Below are 16,737 nucleotides of genomic sequence, written 5' to 3'. Positions count from 1 at the left end.
GTATATCCCAGACCTCTGCTTCTCTCTTTGCAGTTGGGGAGGCATACGGGAAAAACTGATTTTACGGCGCTGCTTTGAGGCAAGGGAAGTGGTAACTCAAGTGATGCGCTGTTTTCCCCTGGACTCCTAGATCTAAAAGCAGAGCCGCGGAGTAAGAGCTTCACATAAGTCGTGAATGACTTTCTGCAGTCCCACTAGCACATTGCAGGGGATGAACTTGCCCCTTATCCTGCACAGATATAACACTGTGTTTTGCGGAGTAAGTCTGGCAACAGACCGCCAGGCAATGCCGGTGTTTTCGCCCTTAGGGCACCCACACGGGTGTTTTAGCCCTTGGGACGGTGCACTGGGCTGTCACAGGGCAGGACACCGAGCCCACGCTTTCCCTTATTCTTTCCTCTCGCAGGGAGCGGGCTCTCCACAACGCAATGCGATGCAGGAAGGACATACCCGCAGGCTGGCACCGAGTGTTTGGGTTGGTGGGGTTTTTTTCCAAGTAGCAGCTGAAAAAGAGCCTCTAAACTGGAGATTATTTTGCTATCATTTGCATGCAGATAGGCAAGCCCAAACACGCTGGAGCCGGAGGCGCAGCCAGCCCTGTTGCCTTCAGTCACCGGCATCTCCCGCTATCCCTCGGTGGGAGCTGATGTGCTCAACCTTCCCTGGCGGACACAATTCCCAAACCCTCCCATCTGCTTCAGCATCTCCGTGCTTTCCCGGTCCCCAGACGATGCAGCCAGCTGAAGGCACCTCGGGGACAGGCTGAGGCTGCTGCCTCTGATCACAGACCTCAAACAGATGTGGGAGGCGAGGGGGAGAAACACCGCACCAGGAAAGCTCATTAAAATCGCAGAGATCAGCGGGATCAGGACACGGTCATGCGTCACAGCATCTCTCGGAGAGAGAATGATGCGAGGTGGCACTCCTCTCCATCTGCCCACCCCAGCCAGCTCCAAATTTAAGCCTCTCCACTCTCCAGCAGGGCAGGGAAATCAAACCCGGGGGACTCACCGATGCAGACCCGCTCCTGGGTCCTCTGGTCCTGGTCACTTTTCCCAGCATGATGAAGCCAGCAGTGGAGATGCTGCCCACGGTGTTGATAGGTTTCTCTGCAATTTTCTTACAGTCCAGATAGAGCGCGATCTTGAAGTGGCTCACGGCCACGTGCACCTGGGCGGCAGGTGGAAAGAGACAGGTTGGAGCTCCGTGATGAGATGGAGGAGTCTTTTAAAGACAATAATGCCTTCTGCCCAACTCCCACACTGCTGCCTTATCTAGTGGTGTGGTTTTAATGAGCAAATGGATCAAGGGGGGCTCAGGAATAAGTTGCAGTATGTGCTGCGTCTGCTGTGCAACACTGCACTTTTCCCTGATGTTCCCCTCACTTCTCCCTGGGAGAAGCGTTTCTGGAGTTGTAGTATTAAATAATTCAGTCTTTGGAACTAGATGAATAATGAAACTGCCTACAGATAGTGATAGAAAGTGCTCGTTGCTCATTTGGGCAGAACACCTTTTCTCTCAGGACATAGATGGCTGAAAAAACTCAGTTGTGAGTAATAAGATGGCTTTCTCACAAAGCTAGATTTATTTTTTTTCCCTCCCTTCCAGCATTAAATAGTCACCAAAATCCCAAATTAAAAAAAAAATTTGATTTTTCAATTTTTCCTGATTATTAAGACCTAAAAACCCCCCAGCTTTGGCATTTCTAAGGGGAAAGGAAATAAAACAATAAGTGGAAATCATGTTTTGAACATGGGACGAACCTGAATGCTTTACAATCATGAACTTCGGCATATCGAATAGGTTTGCCAGTTCCCTAGCAATCTGGATGCAAAGCATCTGTATAATCACTCCTCACTTTGAACAATACACATTGATGGCATTATACTCTCAGACTGGAGGGAGATCATGAGCCACATTTCTCCCTCTCATGATAAGGACCTTATGAAAGCTCCCATAGAATATCTTCTTCACTTCCTGCTGGTCAAAGGAGACTTCCTGTAAATCAGCCTTGTAGTCATGATTGAAATAGGTCAAGGATTTCTTACTGGCTACAGGGAAAATAGGACAAATAACAGCTTAGAATTAAAACAGAAATTGATTTCACCCACATACTGAACAATAGTAAACAAATAGGCTTAAATATGGTGAAAGACTTCAGATGTTATAATGAAATACTTCTAAACAGTGCAAAAGAAAATGTTAAAGATAAAGAATATGACACAAGTAGAATAAAAACAAAAATATGCCTTTTAATTGCACTAGGAAACACTTAAAAAGCAAGGTTGGCAGCAAGAACAAAGCTTCCCCAAAACCGCCGCTGTATAACAAGAACATGAAAAGGTTAAAACTTTCCAAGTGAATACCAAAATGAGTTCTGCTGCTCGGAGAAATGTATGCAAATACCTGAAGTTAATGTATTCAACAAGAAACCTTACGGTCAAGGTTAACACCAAGGAGGGGCTGGAAGTCCTCGTCTGTGATTTGCCACACGGCGAAGGGCTCCTTGGGGGTCTCGGGCAGGAGGCGCAGGAGGATGCTGATGGTGTGCTCGGGCGGGATGGCAAAGAGGTGGACATCGCTGCAACAAGACAAGCCAAGAACCCATCAGTGGCTTAACGCAGCAAGAGCCAGTAGGGACCATCCTACAGACAGGGCTCACCCATGGTGTTTCTTGGGCAGGGTGGCCTGAAAAGCTTCACCCCCGGGAGGTGAGCATGATACGCCAGGAGAGAGCCTGGACCCTGTCTTGTGCATCACTCTCAGACTGTTGAAGCCTGTGCTGAGTGATGAGCCTTCAAGGTCCTTCCCCTTGTGCCAAGGGAAGCAGTCGGTGTCAGTCCATCAATGCCAGAGACCCCTTGGGGAATGCCAAGACACAGCGAGTGCAGCCTTAATGCTTTTCAAAATAGAGCCCAGTGGTAGCTTACAAAACATCCCTGCCAGGCTCCAAAATGCTCTCCCAAGTCTCCTCTTCAAGAAGGAGGGATGGTCATCATGTAGCATGGGGTAAATACTTAAGCCTTGGCAGGAATTAGTGTAAGTGTCCTTCAGGGATAAGCATAGAGCCCACAGAAATGTCCCTCTGGGTCCCCACGTCCCAGCTGCAAAGTTTGGGCTCAGGGCTGGAACCCACGACCACGCAGCGATGACCGTCACCGCTGCTGCCACCAGCCGGCTCCCTCTGCAGCTGCTGCCAAACCCGCCAGAGCACATGGGGCAGGAGCAGCGGCCAGAGGAGAGAAGGCAACGGGGAAGGTCAAATTGGTTATGCCTGAAATGCATCCGTAATCTGAAACAGGACCCATTTGCATGGGCACATACACAACTCATCAAGCATCTTTTCAGGACTGATTCATAAGTAATGTCAAGTTCTTGTTTCTCTCTCTGTTTCTGAAGGAGTAATGTCCTTGAAAGGCATATGTACCAGCTGAACAAAGGGATTTGCCCATAATTTTCTGAGAATTTAAACCAAAGAGTTCTCTGAAACTCCCCCACTCTGTTTACTCTAAGAAGCTTTGCTTCTTTAACTAAGATTAAACTGAGCCAGTGCCTTGGTAATTAGGCTTTAAAGAAAGTAGCGCTGAATGTCAGGAATCAGATTGTTCCTGATTTATAATCATAAAAAAAGAGTGAGGTCATGGGAGCCACCTGGCCCGCTTGGGACCCTGCAGAGAAGCCTCACACGGAACGAAACAGGGTCAAGTCACAACCCAGAGTCAGTGGCTATTCCCTCTCATCAATAAGGACCCAGCTGCAGACAGCAGCTACGAGGCAAGTATTTTCTAAAGCAAAGATCTGTCTCCAAACCACAGATGCTGGGAGAAGGGATGGAAGATGAAAATGTGACCTCAAACTGCCATCACTGAAGCGCACGCAGTTGTGGACAGAATGCCTAAGGACTGGTGCAGTGTCCACACATGACACGATCCTTATGTCCGTCATAGCAACTAACACTGCTGGAAAAAGCAGTTTTGTCAAAAAGGAAAAACCTCACTGTGAAAACGTTCGTCTGCACAAAAAAATGTAATGAATACCCTATTATATCCCCTTAACTTCTGCGTGACATATTCCATTCCCACCCTGGGGAGAGTCAGGGGTTAATTTCTCAATATATTAAGGAAAAATACTCTGGCAATCTTTTCAGTCTACCTATGGTTTGATTTATCTCATCATCTTTATCATTTCGTTCTGAAGTGGCCAGTGGGGCCCCATCATTCCTCCGCGAATCGGTGACCTCCTTTGCTGTGAGCATGGCTAACGCGCACGCATCAGACCGACGGCGAGGATGACGCCGGTCACGGCTCCGCTCCCACCTGGTCCTCTGTGTGAGCTGAGTGTCTCTGAAGAGGGTGAAGGTACGGGAACCGCTGAATACAAATGGCTCCATAGCTACGCCTTTAATGGAGGCATATTCCTTCTCTACCAAGCCAAAAGCTTCCATCATATCAAATCCTGGAACACAGAAAGAAAAACAGAAACATAAGTGGTTAGAAAAGAGGGTAAAAAAAGTGTGATTGCAGAGAGGGTAGAATTAGCCTCAAACTAGCACGGCAATAGGAGAAAATGCCATAGCAACATGGACATTGGCAGGGCTGTGCCACCTCACTAGAAACCTGGAGTGTACTCCACCAGTGGCAGACAAGGAAAACAGTTGGTGTCTGTACCCTCTGCACGCATCTGCTGCAATCTTCTCCTCTTGGAGAAGAGTAGAGTAAAGACAGAGACTTTCACCATTGTCTTTTCAAATCTCCAGAAGGAAAAACAAATGAGAAAGAAGTTACTCCAGCAATTTCTCCTTTTCAACTACATGCAGAAACATTATCTTCAAAAGACATGGAATCAGTCGAGTAATTGCTAGCAGAGAGAGAGAATTATTTATGCTCTGAAATGCCTTATATGTAAGAGTTAGAAAAATTAGGAAAGAACTTTAAAATATGAGCATTTCCATTTTTCTCTATATTCACAAGACACCCAGGGGTGACCTGCCTTATGTGGTCCACAGAGGTTCTCCCCTGACATCTCCGACATCGCCTCCCTGGCTCGTGCAACTTCATCTCACTCTCCCAGCTCATCATTAAAGCTCCCAGTCATTTTCTCATTTCAGTTTTCTGTTCAGTAAGACAAGATCTTGCAATTGGAATTCTTTTTTTAGTTTATCTGAGTTTGCAGCAGGCTGGGATGAAGGACATAGCTCGTTCTTCAGCAAACGGAAAGGCTACAACTTCATTACAACACGTCCTTTCAGTCTGGATTCCCTCACCCCTTCACCGTTTACAATCTTCTGCAGTTTCTTGGCTTGAGTTTTTAATTTCTCCTGGGGGTTGGTCCAGGGAGCTTTTTTTTTTTCTGCCTTTTTTTTTTTTTCCCCCAACAGTTCTAGGGAGTTTGCCAAAGGAAACGACCTACTTGAGAGCCATTTATCTCTGATATGGGGCTTCTGGCACTGGAACTTCCTTTAAAACATGCGGAAAATATTCTAGTGTGAAGACTGAAAATGAGGCTTGGGTCATAATCATAAACATAGTGTAATCTGCTCATATTATTATCATACCGTGAATCGGCCATGTAATGGTTTCAGCAAGCTGCTCAGGAAATGTCTACTCCTGCCACCTTTGTAAAAGTGGAGGAGGAGCAGCATCTGCTGTGGCTTTATGATTTGACTGTTTTGGCTTCTGCATCCACGGACAGGGCAAGAGCACCCAGAGCCCCCCTGGGCGGGAATGCACATCCCCGTGAGCTGCGAGGGTGAGGGGTGGGAGCGGAGCGGAGATGAAGTCACTCACCCACGGAGTAACAGCAGAGCTGAGAACTGAGGCCAGCTTCTCAGCCTCACCCAAATCACAAAGCTGTAAGTGTTATCACTTGGAAAGCAATTAGTTCTGCTTATAAAGTAACAACTACATTCAGCAACTGCAACAGCATGAACGGGGTTACGGCATAGAGAGGAGAAACGGGAACTTGCTACCCCAGCGAAGTCCATACAGCCTGGCTGCAGAGAGCTCCTTGGGTATCCGTACCTCCTCTAAGGCATGCCAAGGTGCTCTCAGTGATCTTAAGTTTTTTTTAAGGAGCCTATATGAGTTAGGAATTGAAATCCTCTTGAAATCCAACAGCCGTTTGAAGCCTAGCTTCCTTAAGGCCGGTGAAAATCCCGGCATTAAGCACTGACAGCTGAGAGCTGGTGGAACAGCAGGGGCATGCCAATCCAGTGAGCGCAGAATATTCTTCTACCTGGTAAAGGGTATTTTCCTGTTTCAGTTCTCAGACTTCTCCCTTCTCCCTCAGGACAGGGAAACCATTTCCCACTGCCCCTGCTCAGCTCTTGCACTTTTCTCAAAAGCCAAGACCAGGTGGTGTTTTCACACTCACATCCCAGCACCGCTGGGGCTCGATATGCTACTGTACCTCGTACGGAGCCTTCGGTGGAGCTGATGGTGGGGCAGGCTGCGAGAAGAAATTAAAAGGGAAAAAGCATTAGGGGAAAAAAAGACGGTAGGGGATTATGGAAGTAAAATGGACACAGCTCCTCTAGGCAGAGCAACGGAAAAACACAGCAAAACTTAGAATATTCTACAACTTAATTCAAAGCCTGGCCTTTAACCTTGTTTTTATATATATGGAAAGAGGGAGAGAATTTATGTTTATGCAAACATAAAGGTTGTTCCTTGGCTTGCCCATCACAAAAATAAAAATACTGTCTTTCATCATAAAACATCGTCGTGATTGCTTCCTTTTGACTAACTCACCTGGCACCTTACAATTTGAAATACAAGAGAGCATCATGTTCTGCAAGTTTCTCTTTAAAAACAGACATCAAAACACTATTTTTTTTTAAACAGTGCTTTTACTGCAAGGTGCACCTTAATGGTGCTATAAAATACCAAAAGATATCTGCAGCACCCAATTTTGTACCTGAAACGGAACATACGCACAGCAAAAATACATATCTCAGCCCTAGATTTTGGCTTTTGAAATCTTTAGGGAAACACAAAGAGTTTTGATGCAGTTTTGCAGTTTGCCTTTCAGAAATTCCCTTGATGAATCCTCTAATATGCCACCGGACAGGAGACAAAACCAGAGGAGAAAAGGCTGGAAGGCGAAGCTGGAATGTGAGGCACCATGGTTATGAGCACTCTCCATTTAAAAGCCTCAGGTAAGGGGGTGTTTTAGAAAACAGCACACGAATGCTTCTTTCAATTATCTGCTGCCATGTAAATCCCAGGCGATGGATGCCAGATGGAGCTGGGACAAAGGGAATGCTTGACGCAAAATGAGAAATGTCCCTGAAAACCAAGGACACTTGACAAGATGAGCTGTTTCATAAAAGGTTTTCTAGGTCAGCGGTATAATAGAATCTAGCAGATCATTATATCAAGGCTTTGTTACAGCCTCCCTGTTGCTATTCTTGCATCAATGCCATTTCATACCTCATCAGAAAAGCAGGGCCCCCAATTTTCCATACCTAACTTTTTGTCAAATGTGTAAAACATTTAAAGGGGGTGACTTACCCTCCCCGAGGCACCTGAGATTCCTAAGTCTATAGGAGTTCCAATGACATTCTTCATGATCAAGACACACATGAAAGAAAGGGCACCCAAACCTATGACCTTGGTGGCCATGGGACTGCTGAAGCCAAGAGTCAGAGCACAAAAGACTTACAAGTTGCCATGACCTCCATTATTCAACGTAATGCATAGTTTTACACGTACATACCGTAAGTCCTCTAGCATTGGGTATAAAACTAATGAAGGCATCTATGGAAATCAGGTAAGAAATCAGCTACCGAAACCCGAGCCTCAAAACCGTCTCTTTGAGCTTGACCAGCCCCTGGTTGTGCAGCAATGTCCTGCATCCAAGATGATCTGACTTATGTCTACAAGATATACGCGGCTCTTTCCCTTCCCCTTCCAGAAACCAACCAGCTTTGCAAATGTGAAGCATCGCTCAGAACTGAAGCATGATGAAGAAGAAAAAAAAAAAAAAAAAAAAAAGAAATCCCCTCAAAGTCATATAAACAGGCTATAAACTTGCCCTTTTACCAGGTATCTGATTTTCTTGCTTGGGAGTCAGGGAGCTCCTTCTGAGCCTTGCCCAGTCCCCAGTGTCCCTCTCATTGACGTCCCTGGCAATTCTCGCCTCCTTCTCCAGCTGAAGGCACTTGGATTGCTCATAGCTCTTTGATCCGGCAGTGCTCAGCTTAGACAAAGCATATCAGAGTTGGGGGGAAGGATCTTGTTCTCTTTGTTTTTTGTTTTTCTCCCCAAGTCCCAGCCAAATGCGGTTATTCATAATACAATAAAACATTCGCTCCTGCAAGGTCAGACCATTTCTCTCTATAATTCTGTTACATACCAATATTTGAGTCTTTTACTGCACATCCAACAGCTTTCCCAGCATTATTACATATCCTCTCTATTTCTTAAACAAAGTTACTTTATAAAACATACAGAATTTAATATTTCTCCTATTGTCTTTTCAGCTGTCATAGCCAAACAGCTATATTAAATTCTACAAGGTGACTCATCAACCTTACAGGAGGATTATTTTCTACTTGCAAGCGCACAGGACTTTTCCACTGTGGTCCAAACACCTGTGGATTTCCTCAATAAGCCACTTGAAAACTTAGTCCCATATGTTCTTTGTCGAGTATGAACTAAAATTTTCCCATCTAATCTGCTTCATTTCTCCTTTGCGGCTTCCCTCAACGCATTTTAAAACTGAAATTTTGTTTAGAATAATTTCAATAGACAGGGGAAGGCATTACTGCCACAATATCTGTATTCTAATATTTGCTTCTTAACAACTTTTTATGTCCCGCTAATTCAACATTTCTCGCTAATCCATTTCATAGTTTGTTTTATATCAGCATATGAGAACATATGCTCATTAAATTTAATAAGGGACTTTACAGGGAACTTTAATTTAAAACATGTAGTCGTTCCATTTGCTCCATTTTGGTCAAATTATGCCGAAATCTTCTAAAACCCCTATCAGTCTCTTGGATTTTACGAAGTTATGTGGTTTCTGGTTGTCCTTGGACGGTTGCCAGAGGCATCTGTCAAGAAATGACATTCCCACTTCTGCCTGCCCCGCAGAGTCCGCGCTGTACTATTTGTTACCGAAAAAAACCCCAGCTCAAAGCAAGACTTCATAGGAGCTGATTTACCTTCGGTTTTAGCTGGAAAGAATCCTCGTATTGAAGGGAATTTAGACAACACAGGAGCTGAAAGAGAAAGCAATGCACACGTGACCTCTGGTATTCAGGATGACAATGCCTGGCTCAAGACCCGGGTGGTCACCAGCCCTTTCCCGTCATCCTGGAATTGCAGATCATGGACAGGAGTGCAGAAGTTGAGGCAGAATTTTCCTTTCTCAAGGCTAGTCATCTGACCTGATGAGCAAAACCCTGGCCTTGGCCACAGTGTGAGTGAGGATGTTGCTGCCCCAACAGAGATTGTTTCAAGACTGATGGACAGAAGGTTATGAAGAACATGCACCTTCTGACCGATACACTTACCCGTCCGTCCCGTTGTGGATGTGGTCTCGCTCTCTCCCGTGTAGTGGATGGCAGAAACGACCACCTTGTAGGCTCGATCAGGCAGCAGTGACTGCAGGGTCACGCTGCTGCTTTTGCCAGAAGCCATGATCTACAGTGGGGTGGAAAAAGAGCCCAACATTTGGGCAGGCTTCCTGTTATAGCTCTTACTCACACCCCAGTTACATGGAGGGGTTCTAGTGGCAAGTCCCGGGACAGAGGGGCTCAGGGCATCATCCCTGCATAGTTCAGGCGATGGTGAAAGCAAGCTGAGGAAGCCTGGCTATGCATTGCCATCAGACCAGCCATGTCCAAGGGAAGAATATTCCCCTACGTAAAGAACCCAGTATTCCCCATGCAAATGGGTCAGAAGTGCCTTATAAGATGGAAACCAGCCCGGGTTTGCATAGAGAACCTGGGTTTTAAAAGGTTAATGTTTAACCTCCCTAAGTCAGAGGGGCAGTAGGTTTATCCTCAGCCCCTCTGCCTCTGACAATTCCTCACTCCAGTTCAGGGAGGGGAGAAAGCTGCATCGTTAGCAGCTTTGACAGACACAAATATCCTAATCGCAAAGAAGCCTGGAGGTCCTCTTCACAAAGCAACATCCAGCAAATCAGAGGAAGAGATTTGTTTTCATAGTCCTGCGAACTATCCTTATGGTAAGCCCTACTGGATTGAGCAGAGTTCCCCTGGGCATGCAATTGTCCCCATGTCCCTCTGGTCCAGGGCCTGTCACCTACAAGGGAGCTGGAGACTTACTGTTTGCTGAGCACCAGCATCAGAAACAGGGTTGTAGGTGATTTTGTAGTGTTGTATGCGGCCATCGGGGGGGGTCCAGTGGACCTGGAGGCTGGTGGGGGTCTCGGAGTCGATGAAGAGGTTGGTGGGTGGGCTCCGGGAATCTGTGGCAGGGATTAAAGGTGAATGGCATAAAAGGCAGGTAGTAACATCTATAAACAGGGCCAGCAGCACTTGCTTCCAAGCCCATTTCTGAATGCTTCAGTGCTCTGCTGAAGCAACGCTCAGAGCATTAACCAACGCGCAGAGCAGCAGTCGTCACCTTGGGGACAGGGCAAGAGAGAAAACAGATTGTGGAGGGATGAGGATTGACGATGTACAGCACTGTACAACTCAAGTGTTCAACAATTCAGATCCTAGGACCTGTAAAAAAATCTTGGAAGGAGGGAAGAGCCCTGGAAGTACAAGGAAAAGAGATCCTTTGTATATATCATGGACAAACGCTAAAAGGTACCTTTTGTAAAGACCCAAACTGCAATTGAATTTCATCAAAGATCTGGAGATACACTGGACAAACACCTTGATTGCTGGTTAAAAGGGGATTACACTTCAAAGCTAATCTGTCACAATTTCTAATACTTTCCATCTTTTTCTTTCTGTTTTAAAACTATTCTAAAAAACCCTGAAGCAGCCAGCACACAACAGTTTTGTCTAGTGCTTCTCACACCGACACCCACAGCCTCGAGGAGGGGAGCACGTGCAGTGCCTGAGCCCTTTTCGGATCCAGCACTGCGATGTATGGATGAATCCCAAACAGGCGATGGGCTGAGCTGCGGTCAGCCACAAGAGAGTTTGTCAGAGACCAAAGCCGAGTAATTTTTAATTATGTAAATGAATTTCTTTCCCTGGGGTCCTGCTGTGTAGCAAACTGGACCTGGTCACAGAAGCTGTTATGCTGGAGTGATTTTGCTGAGCAGGGGCTGAGAGTTAGTAAGAGAAAGGCAGAGTGGGCTAAACCCATCTGCTGTTCAAACAAGGGGCTCGAGAGCGTGGGATCTTCTACTCCTGGAGCTTGTTTCCAACCAGCTTCTTGCTCTGCATAAATGTGTGTGTCTGGCCTTGAACCGATGGTGGTGTGAAGGCACAGAAGTCTTGGACATAGAAAAGGAAGCATTTTATTCAGAAGAGACTAAAAGTTCTGGGTGAGCCCTAAAGACAGTCAAGGACACACACCCGAGCTCTGAGATTTCTATTCTGCAGTTTTACCTGTAAGGCTCTTCTGCCCACCCAGCACAGTCCGGGGTGACCTTAGAGCACAGGTTGAATGAAGATCATTTGCATCTTCATTGATCCTCCTTCCCTTTTCTGTATAAAATGAGCTTACTTTTACCGAAGCTGAACCAAGTTTGCTGGCAGCTGAATCAGGCTGGAGGCTGTTGCCATGCATCACCGCAAGGTAAAGCGGAGAAGAAAACAAGTGTGGGAGGTAAAGTCACTTCAGCAGCACTATTATTAGTGCTGTGCTATACGTCTGCATTGCTGCAGTGGCTATTTCCTTCAGCTGAGGTAAGTGAAGACTCTGTTTAAGTGAACAAAGGGAAAGTTAGGGAAAGTCTTCTGAGTTGGGTTTATTCTGGAAAGCCCCCAGGCCCGTCAGAATTTGACGGCATCGATCTGACAGCGGGGGGAAAGGTCACCTCCCACAGCTGCCCAGGAGGAAAGAAGCATCTCTGACACAGGGGACACCATCTGTGCCTTCGATTACCTCTTGAACCTCTGCTCCTCCACAGGAGGAATCCCAGGCTGCTTGCTCTTGGGTCTAACCAGCATCACAGGCACATTTTCAAATAAGAGTAAAACCCTGGAGTCTGCTCCATCAAAATATTCATCTGCGATGATTATATAGGTCATGTTTTCTCCCTCGCTGCCATGAGTTGAAGCTTCTTCCCCACATTTCAATCCCTTTTATTTCCAATGTATGCTCTGGTAGGAAGAGCTCATTGAGGATCTGGATAAAGAACTTGAAGACACTTATCAGCCCTAGGCTGGAGATGCTTCTGGCACAGCTTAGCGAGAGGAATGGGGCAAGTAAGCACCTTGCAATCCACTTCAGTGCAGAGACAGCCAGGGTGGCTCAGCCCAGCTTCAGGAGCAGTTCCCATTCAAACTGCTCTCATTCTTCACATGGAAGAGGATGAGACACACTCACATGCTCTGCCCCGGTGGCAGAAACTTCCAAGAGACGCTTTCTGAGCAGATGGGGAGTATGGGGAGGGGTAACACTGCCAAATTCGTGAAGAAGATGTTCCTGAATCCATATTTACTAATTTTTGTCTCATCTTACCTAAGCTGAAGGACTTCTTTCAGAGTCAACACACTACGTGGGCTGTCCTATTGCAGCATGGTCCATTTGTCCCACTGCCTGGGAAAGCCCATGTTAGCAAACAATTGAGATTCAGAAAAACAGCAGGATATGGTGGCTTAACATGTAAGCCTGGGACACAATGCAACTTCACTTTAAATTTCTGGGTAGGATCAGAGCTAAGCTGGGCAAGGATGGTGACAGCAAAATTCAACTGACAGCTTGAAAAACTTGCTACACTGCTGAAATTCCATTACATATACAATAGACCTTAAAGTGCTGCCCTTGCATGCATGTTCCTGAGTCATGTCACAGCCCTTTAGCTGTGGGGAGAGTCCCTGTGTCACCAAGGACTGCCAACATGTCCTCCCATGCTCCTTCACATCACCGCTGCCTCAGGGCCTCGATCCTGAAACACCATGGCAGAGACAGACCCCAATATCCTTGTTCTCCAGAACTAACAGGTGAATGTTTCATTTTGTTCAAGCTCCTTTTCCTCAGCCTGGATGAAAGAACTTCCCCTCAGCCCAAAAGAGAGGTCCCTGTCTGCTTCTCAGCAGGACCAAAAGCCACCCCTTCCAGCACCTTCCAAGGATCCAAGGATCACTGCTCAGCAGCACCTCCATGTCCCAGCAGCTTCCTCTCCCAAAGAGCATCTTCTGCACTCCCACTAGCTTGCGTGAAAGGTTTGTATCTGTTTGAAGTACCACTGAGGCTGTTTATTAACATGACAAATGACGGCTGTGTAGAGCCTTTGGTCAAGGTTAAAGACTCTGTTACACTTGACAATTACACTAAAGTACTGAAAGGAGAACTCCTACCCCAAAGGAGACTTCAGTCTAAATACAACAGAGAGACAAGAAGAAACATCAGAACTGTGGATAAGCACAACTTAAGGGTTCTGTTATCCCTGGGAAATACATCAGCGTGCTTTTGTTCCTGCTCCGCCTCTTGGTAAGTCTGCAGAGAGAGGTTTGCTTAATTGGGGTACTGAAAAATAGTGCTAAACTTTTTCTTTCTTTCCCTAGTCAGGATTAAGAATCAAAAAAAAATTCCACCTGCTCCATGCATTTTGGCACAACTAAAGCACTCCCTTTGGCACCAGGTTTTTGCTTGGGTTTCAGGCTCATACAGAAGTGAGGCGATGGCAGAGAGATACTGGAGTGGTGGAAGGAGAGCGAGCCCTCCCATGAGCACAGTGGCCAGGAGGGGTCCCTCCTCCTAAGGAGGATGCCCAGACCTCCTGGTGCTGGTGGTGGGGATGAAATTAAGGTATCATCTCAATTATTTATGTTGCAATGATCTCAATCCATGTAAACAGTTAAATGTACAAATAAATAACTATAATTTTTTTTAAAAGACTGAGGACCTGAGATTTTCCAGGTACACATCTTAACTCCAGAAGTAATTTTTACTCTCTCTCTCACCCTCTCTCTCTCTAGTCCTGAGCTAGAGAAGAAGGTAAGAAGGGACTTGCACCATATCACTCTCTCCAAATTTTGTTCCTTTTCCAGCTAAAGCTATTCAGCCATTTTAAGTTGAATTCATACACATGTTGAGGATAAATATCAAGCCATAACTTTGAAACAAATTTTCTGCCTGCCAAGAGGAAGAGAAACCTCATTTCAAGGCTACCAGATAACACATCACAGTGATGAATGGTTTTGGTTTTTATAAAAGAGGATGATGTTTCTGATGACCTATTGTCTGTGAGGGACTGGTGTCTGCAGGGTCCCTTGGCCTTGAAATGTGTGTTTCAGGTAGGGCAAGAGGGATTAGTGGTCCTGAATAAGATGAACTTGCTGTTCTCACCTCACCCCCAGGGGAGGAACGTGGTTCCATTTCACAAAACCAGCGTGCAAATAGCATCACTCTGACCTGGCATTTTTTCCCTTAACCTTCAAAGAAGAAAGTATTCCAGAGAGGATGAAGGATGGGGAGAGAAGCTTGTGTTACCTGTGCTTCTTGCTGAGTTTCACTTCAGCCACTGCCCTTAAAAGTCAGTGTTTCTTGCAAATTCTACCAAGACATTTTTAAGAGAAACTTCATGACGAGCTATTCCTATACAAGGGGATGCTGCCAAGAAAGGAAAAAAGAAAAGCAATGATGAAAGGAAGAGTGGTTTCTCAACCTCCTCTAATACGTTCTTTTGTTTTTCTTCAGCACAGCCCGATGACTGCTGCTCACCAGGTTGCAACCCAAAGTCTGCTGTCCTGAGGAGAACTAGGTACCTTTTGTTGGTGTTTCAGTCCCAAGAATTTCATTTTATGATGAAAGTTAGGGTGGAGAGGCCTCATAAAAATCAAACCAAGGGTTTGGGGGTTTCCAGATAACATAAGAGATTGTCATGCTCTAGCTGAATGAACTGCCCTTCACCAGCTCTGACATGTAGATTGACCCCGTTAGACACCCTATCCACTTGTACTTGCACAGTACAAGATGGTAGCTTTTGCTTGAGATAGATTGAAGTATAACCATAGCCCAGAATTTCCCAGAGTCCTGCCTGATGCCACGCCTTCCCATATATCCATTGCACAAGCCTTATTCAATTTGCTGGGATCCCCAAGTTTCCTCTGAAGTGGCCAAGACCAGCACTGCCTCCATCATCCATCCCTTCCCCTGTGCCACTTCTGCCCTGTGGGCACCCCTTACTTTAAACATTAAAGAATCGCCATCAAAGACATTGATTGCACATGCAAATGCTGGCCCTGAGAAGTCTGTGGCACCATCCTGACTCCTCAGGCAAACTGACCAGCAGCTCCCAGGCACTGAGACTCTAGTTTGCCTGCCCAGCTGCACACCCGATTTCTTTGAGCGCTTTCTTCTTGCAGCACAGCAAAGTCTGACATACATAAAGCATCCTTGTTCCTGCACAAGGACAGCAGCTGACAAGCAGAAGTCCAATTGCCTTCCGTGTCCCACCAGGGTGCCAACACCAGCAAGGACCAGCTTGTTCTAGTATGCCTAGAAGGGACCATTACATGCCATTTGCAGTGGGCTGAGGGAGCTCCTCAGACATTTCGTAATTCATGGCTTAAAATGTAGCCATTCATTTTCCAAAGCCTCTAAGCAGCTCTAATTGTCCCTTTATAATTATATACCTGTAGGATGCTTTCATCCATTATTTTTTTCTTGTCAGTATGCAGCTTCTTGATGTTTGCCTGAGGTAGCTTTCTATAAACAAGTGTTATTACTATTCATTATTAATAAAATCTGAACTTCTTATTCCAAGATTGTCAGTTCCTCTGAGCTTCATCACCTTGACAGCAGCCCAGACGAGTTCATTCTGCAAAGGAGGTTGAGAGCTGAGAGATGGAGGAGGAGAGGACTGCTGCAGTTGAATGAATTGTATTCTGTTCACTGCCAACAAAGCCATTACATGAGCAATATTAATTAAGAGGACCTCTGGGAGTGACACTTTTTAACCTCATCTCCTGCCTGTACAAAGAGAGATTCAGATAATGCTTCCAGGCAGAGTCTGCCCGCAGGATTCGCTCTCATTTTTGTAAGTGCCCTCAGATGAAGCACAGCTCAGCAGTGACGTAGCTGACGAAATCCTCACCCTCCTCAACAGAAAATATTTTACTAACAGGAAACACTCATTAGGCAGCACGTTCAGCTGAACACCCTACCAAAAGCCAATTCATTTGGCTCGATAACTCTGCACAAGCCGGGGGGGAGGGAAGGAATGTATTCTACATGAAACACACTGTGAGGGCAGCAGCCTGCTCGTGTTTGCCCAGCCTATTTTTCTCAGGACAAATTCAGAACACTTTAAGATGGAAAGGTAAATATCTCTAGCCACTTTCAGACATTCAGGTTTGGGGGTTCAGAGCTGGAGATGACCAGATCTGAGCTGCTGGTCTGTGATGGGTTCTGAGGCATCCCATGCCCTATTTGTTATCCCTAGGCTATGGATACCGAGCAAGGATCACTTACTGGTCCTGTGCTGAACAGAAACCGTGTCACTTCGAGCACCATCTTTGTAATAGGCCCAGATGGATATTTTATAGTCGGTGTTCTTCTGCAAGCCTGGCAGGACAGCAGTTGCCACATTTCCAGCGATGGAGAGCTGCGAGAGGGGAAGAAATGAGTCAGT

At 46.0% G+C, this 16,737-nt stretch overlaps 1 protein-coding gene across 2 annotated transcripts in view; it reads right to left on the bottom strand.

Annotated features, from left to right (window-relative positions):
* COL20A1 (collagen type XX alpha 1 chain) overlaps window positions 1–16,737 on the bottom strand; it is a 53,314-nt gene that overhangs the window by 15,760 nt on the left and 20,817 nt on the right. For both annotated transcript variants that reach the window (XM_054218854.1, XM_054218856.1), the window contains exons 18-26: window positions 16,578–16,710; window positions 10,298–10,440; window positions 9,521–9,650; window positions 9,170–9,226; window positions 6,409–6,447; window positions 4,317–4,455; window positions 2,439–2,581; window positions 1,942–2,051; window positions 1,012–1,170 (exon numbers count right to left, since the gene is read on the bottom strand). In XM_054218854.1, the coding sequence (XP_054074829.1) occupies window positions 1,012–1,170; window positions 1,942–2,051; window positions 2,439–2,581; window positions 4,317–4,455; window positions 6,409–6,447; window positions 9,170–9,226; window positions 9,521–9,650; window positions 10,298–10,440; window positions 16,578–16,710 (1,053 nt within the window). The remainder of the gene's footprint in view (window positions 1–1,011; window positions 1,171–1,941; window positions 2,052–2,438; window positions 2,582–4,316; window positions 4,456–6,408; window positions 6,448–9,169; window positions 9,227–9,520; window positions 9,651–10,297; window positions 10,441–16,577; window positions 16,711–16,737) is intronic.

The sequence above is a fragment of the Rissa tridactyla genome, chromosome 12 (assembly GCF_028500815.1).
Source record: "Rissa tridactyla isolate bRisTri1 chromosome 12, bRisTri1.patW.cur.20221130, whole genome shotgun sequence".
Lineage (NCBI taxonomy): Eukaryota > Metazoa > Chordata > Aves > Charadriiformes > Laridae > Rissa > Rissa tridactyla.
Note: the sequence above shows the minus strand (reverse complement) of the source record. Positions and strands in the feature narration are given on the sequence as shown.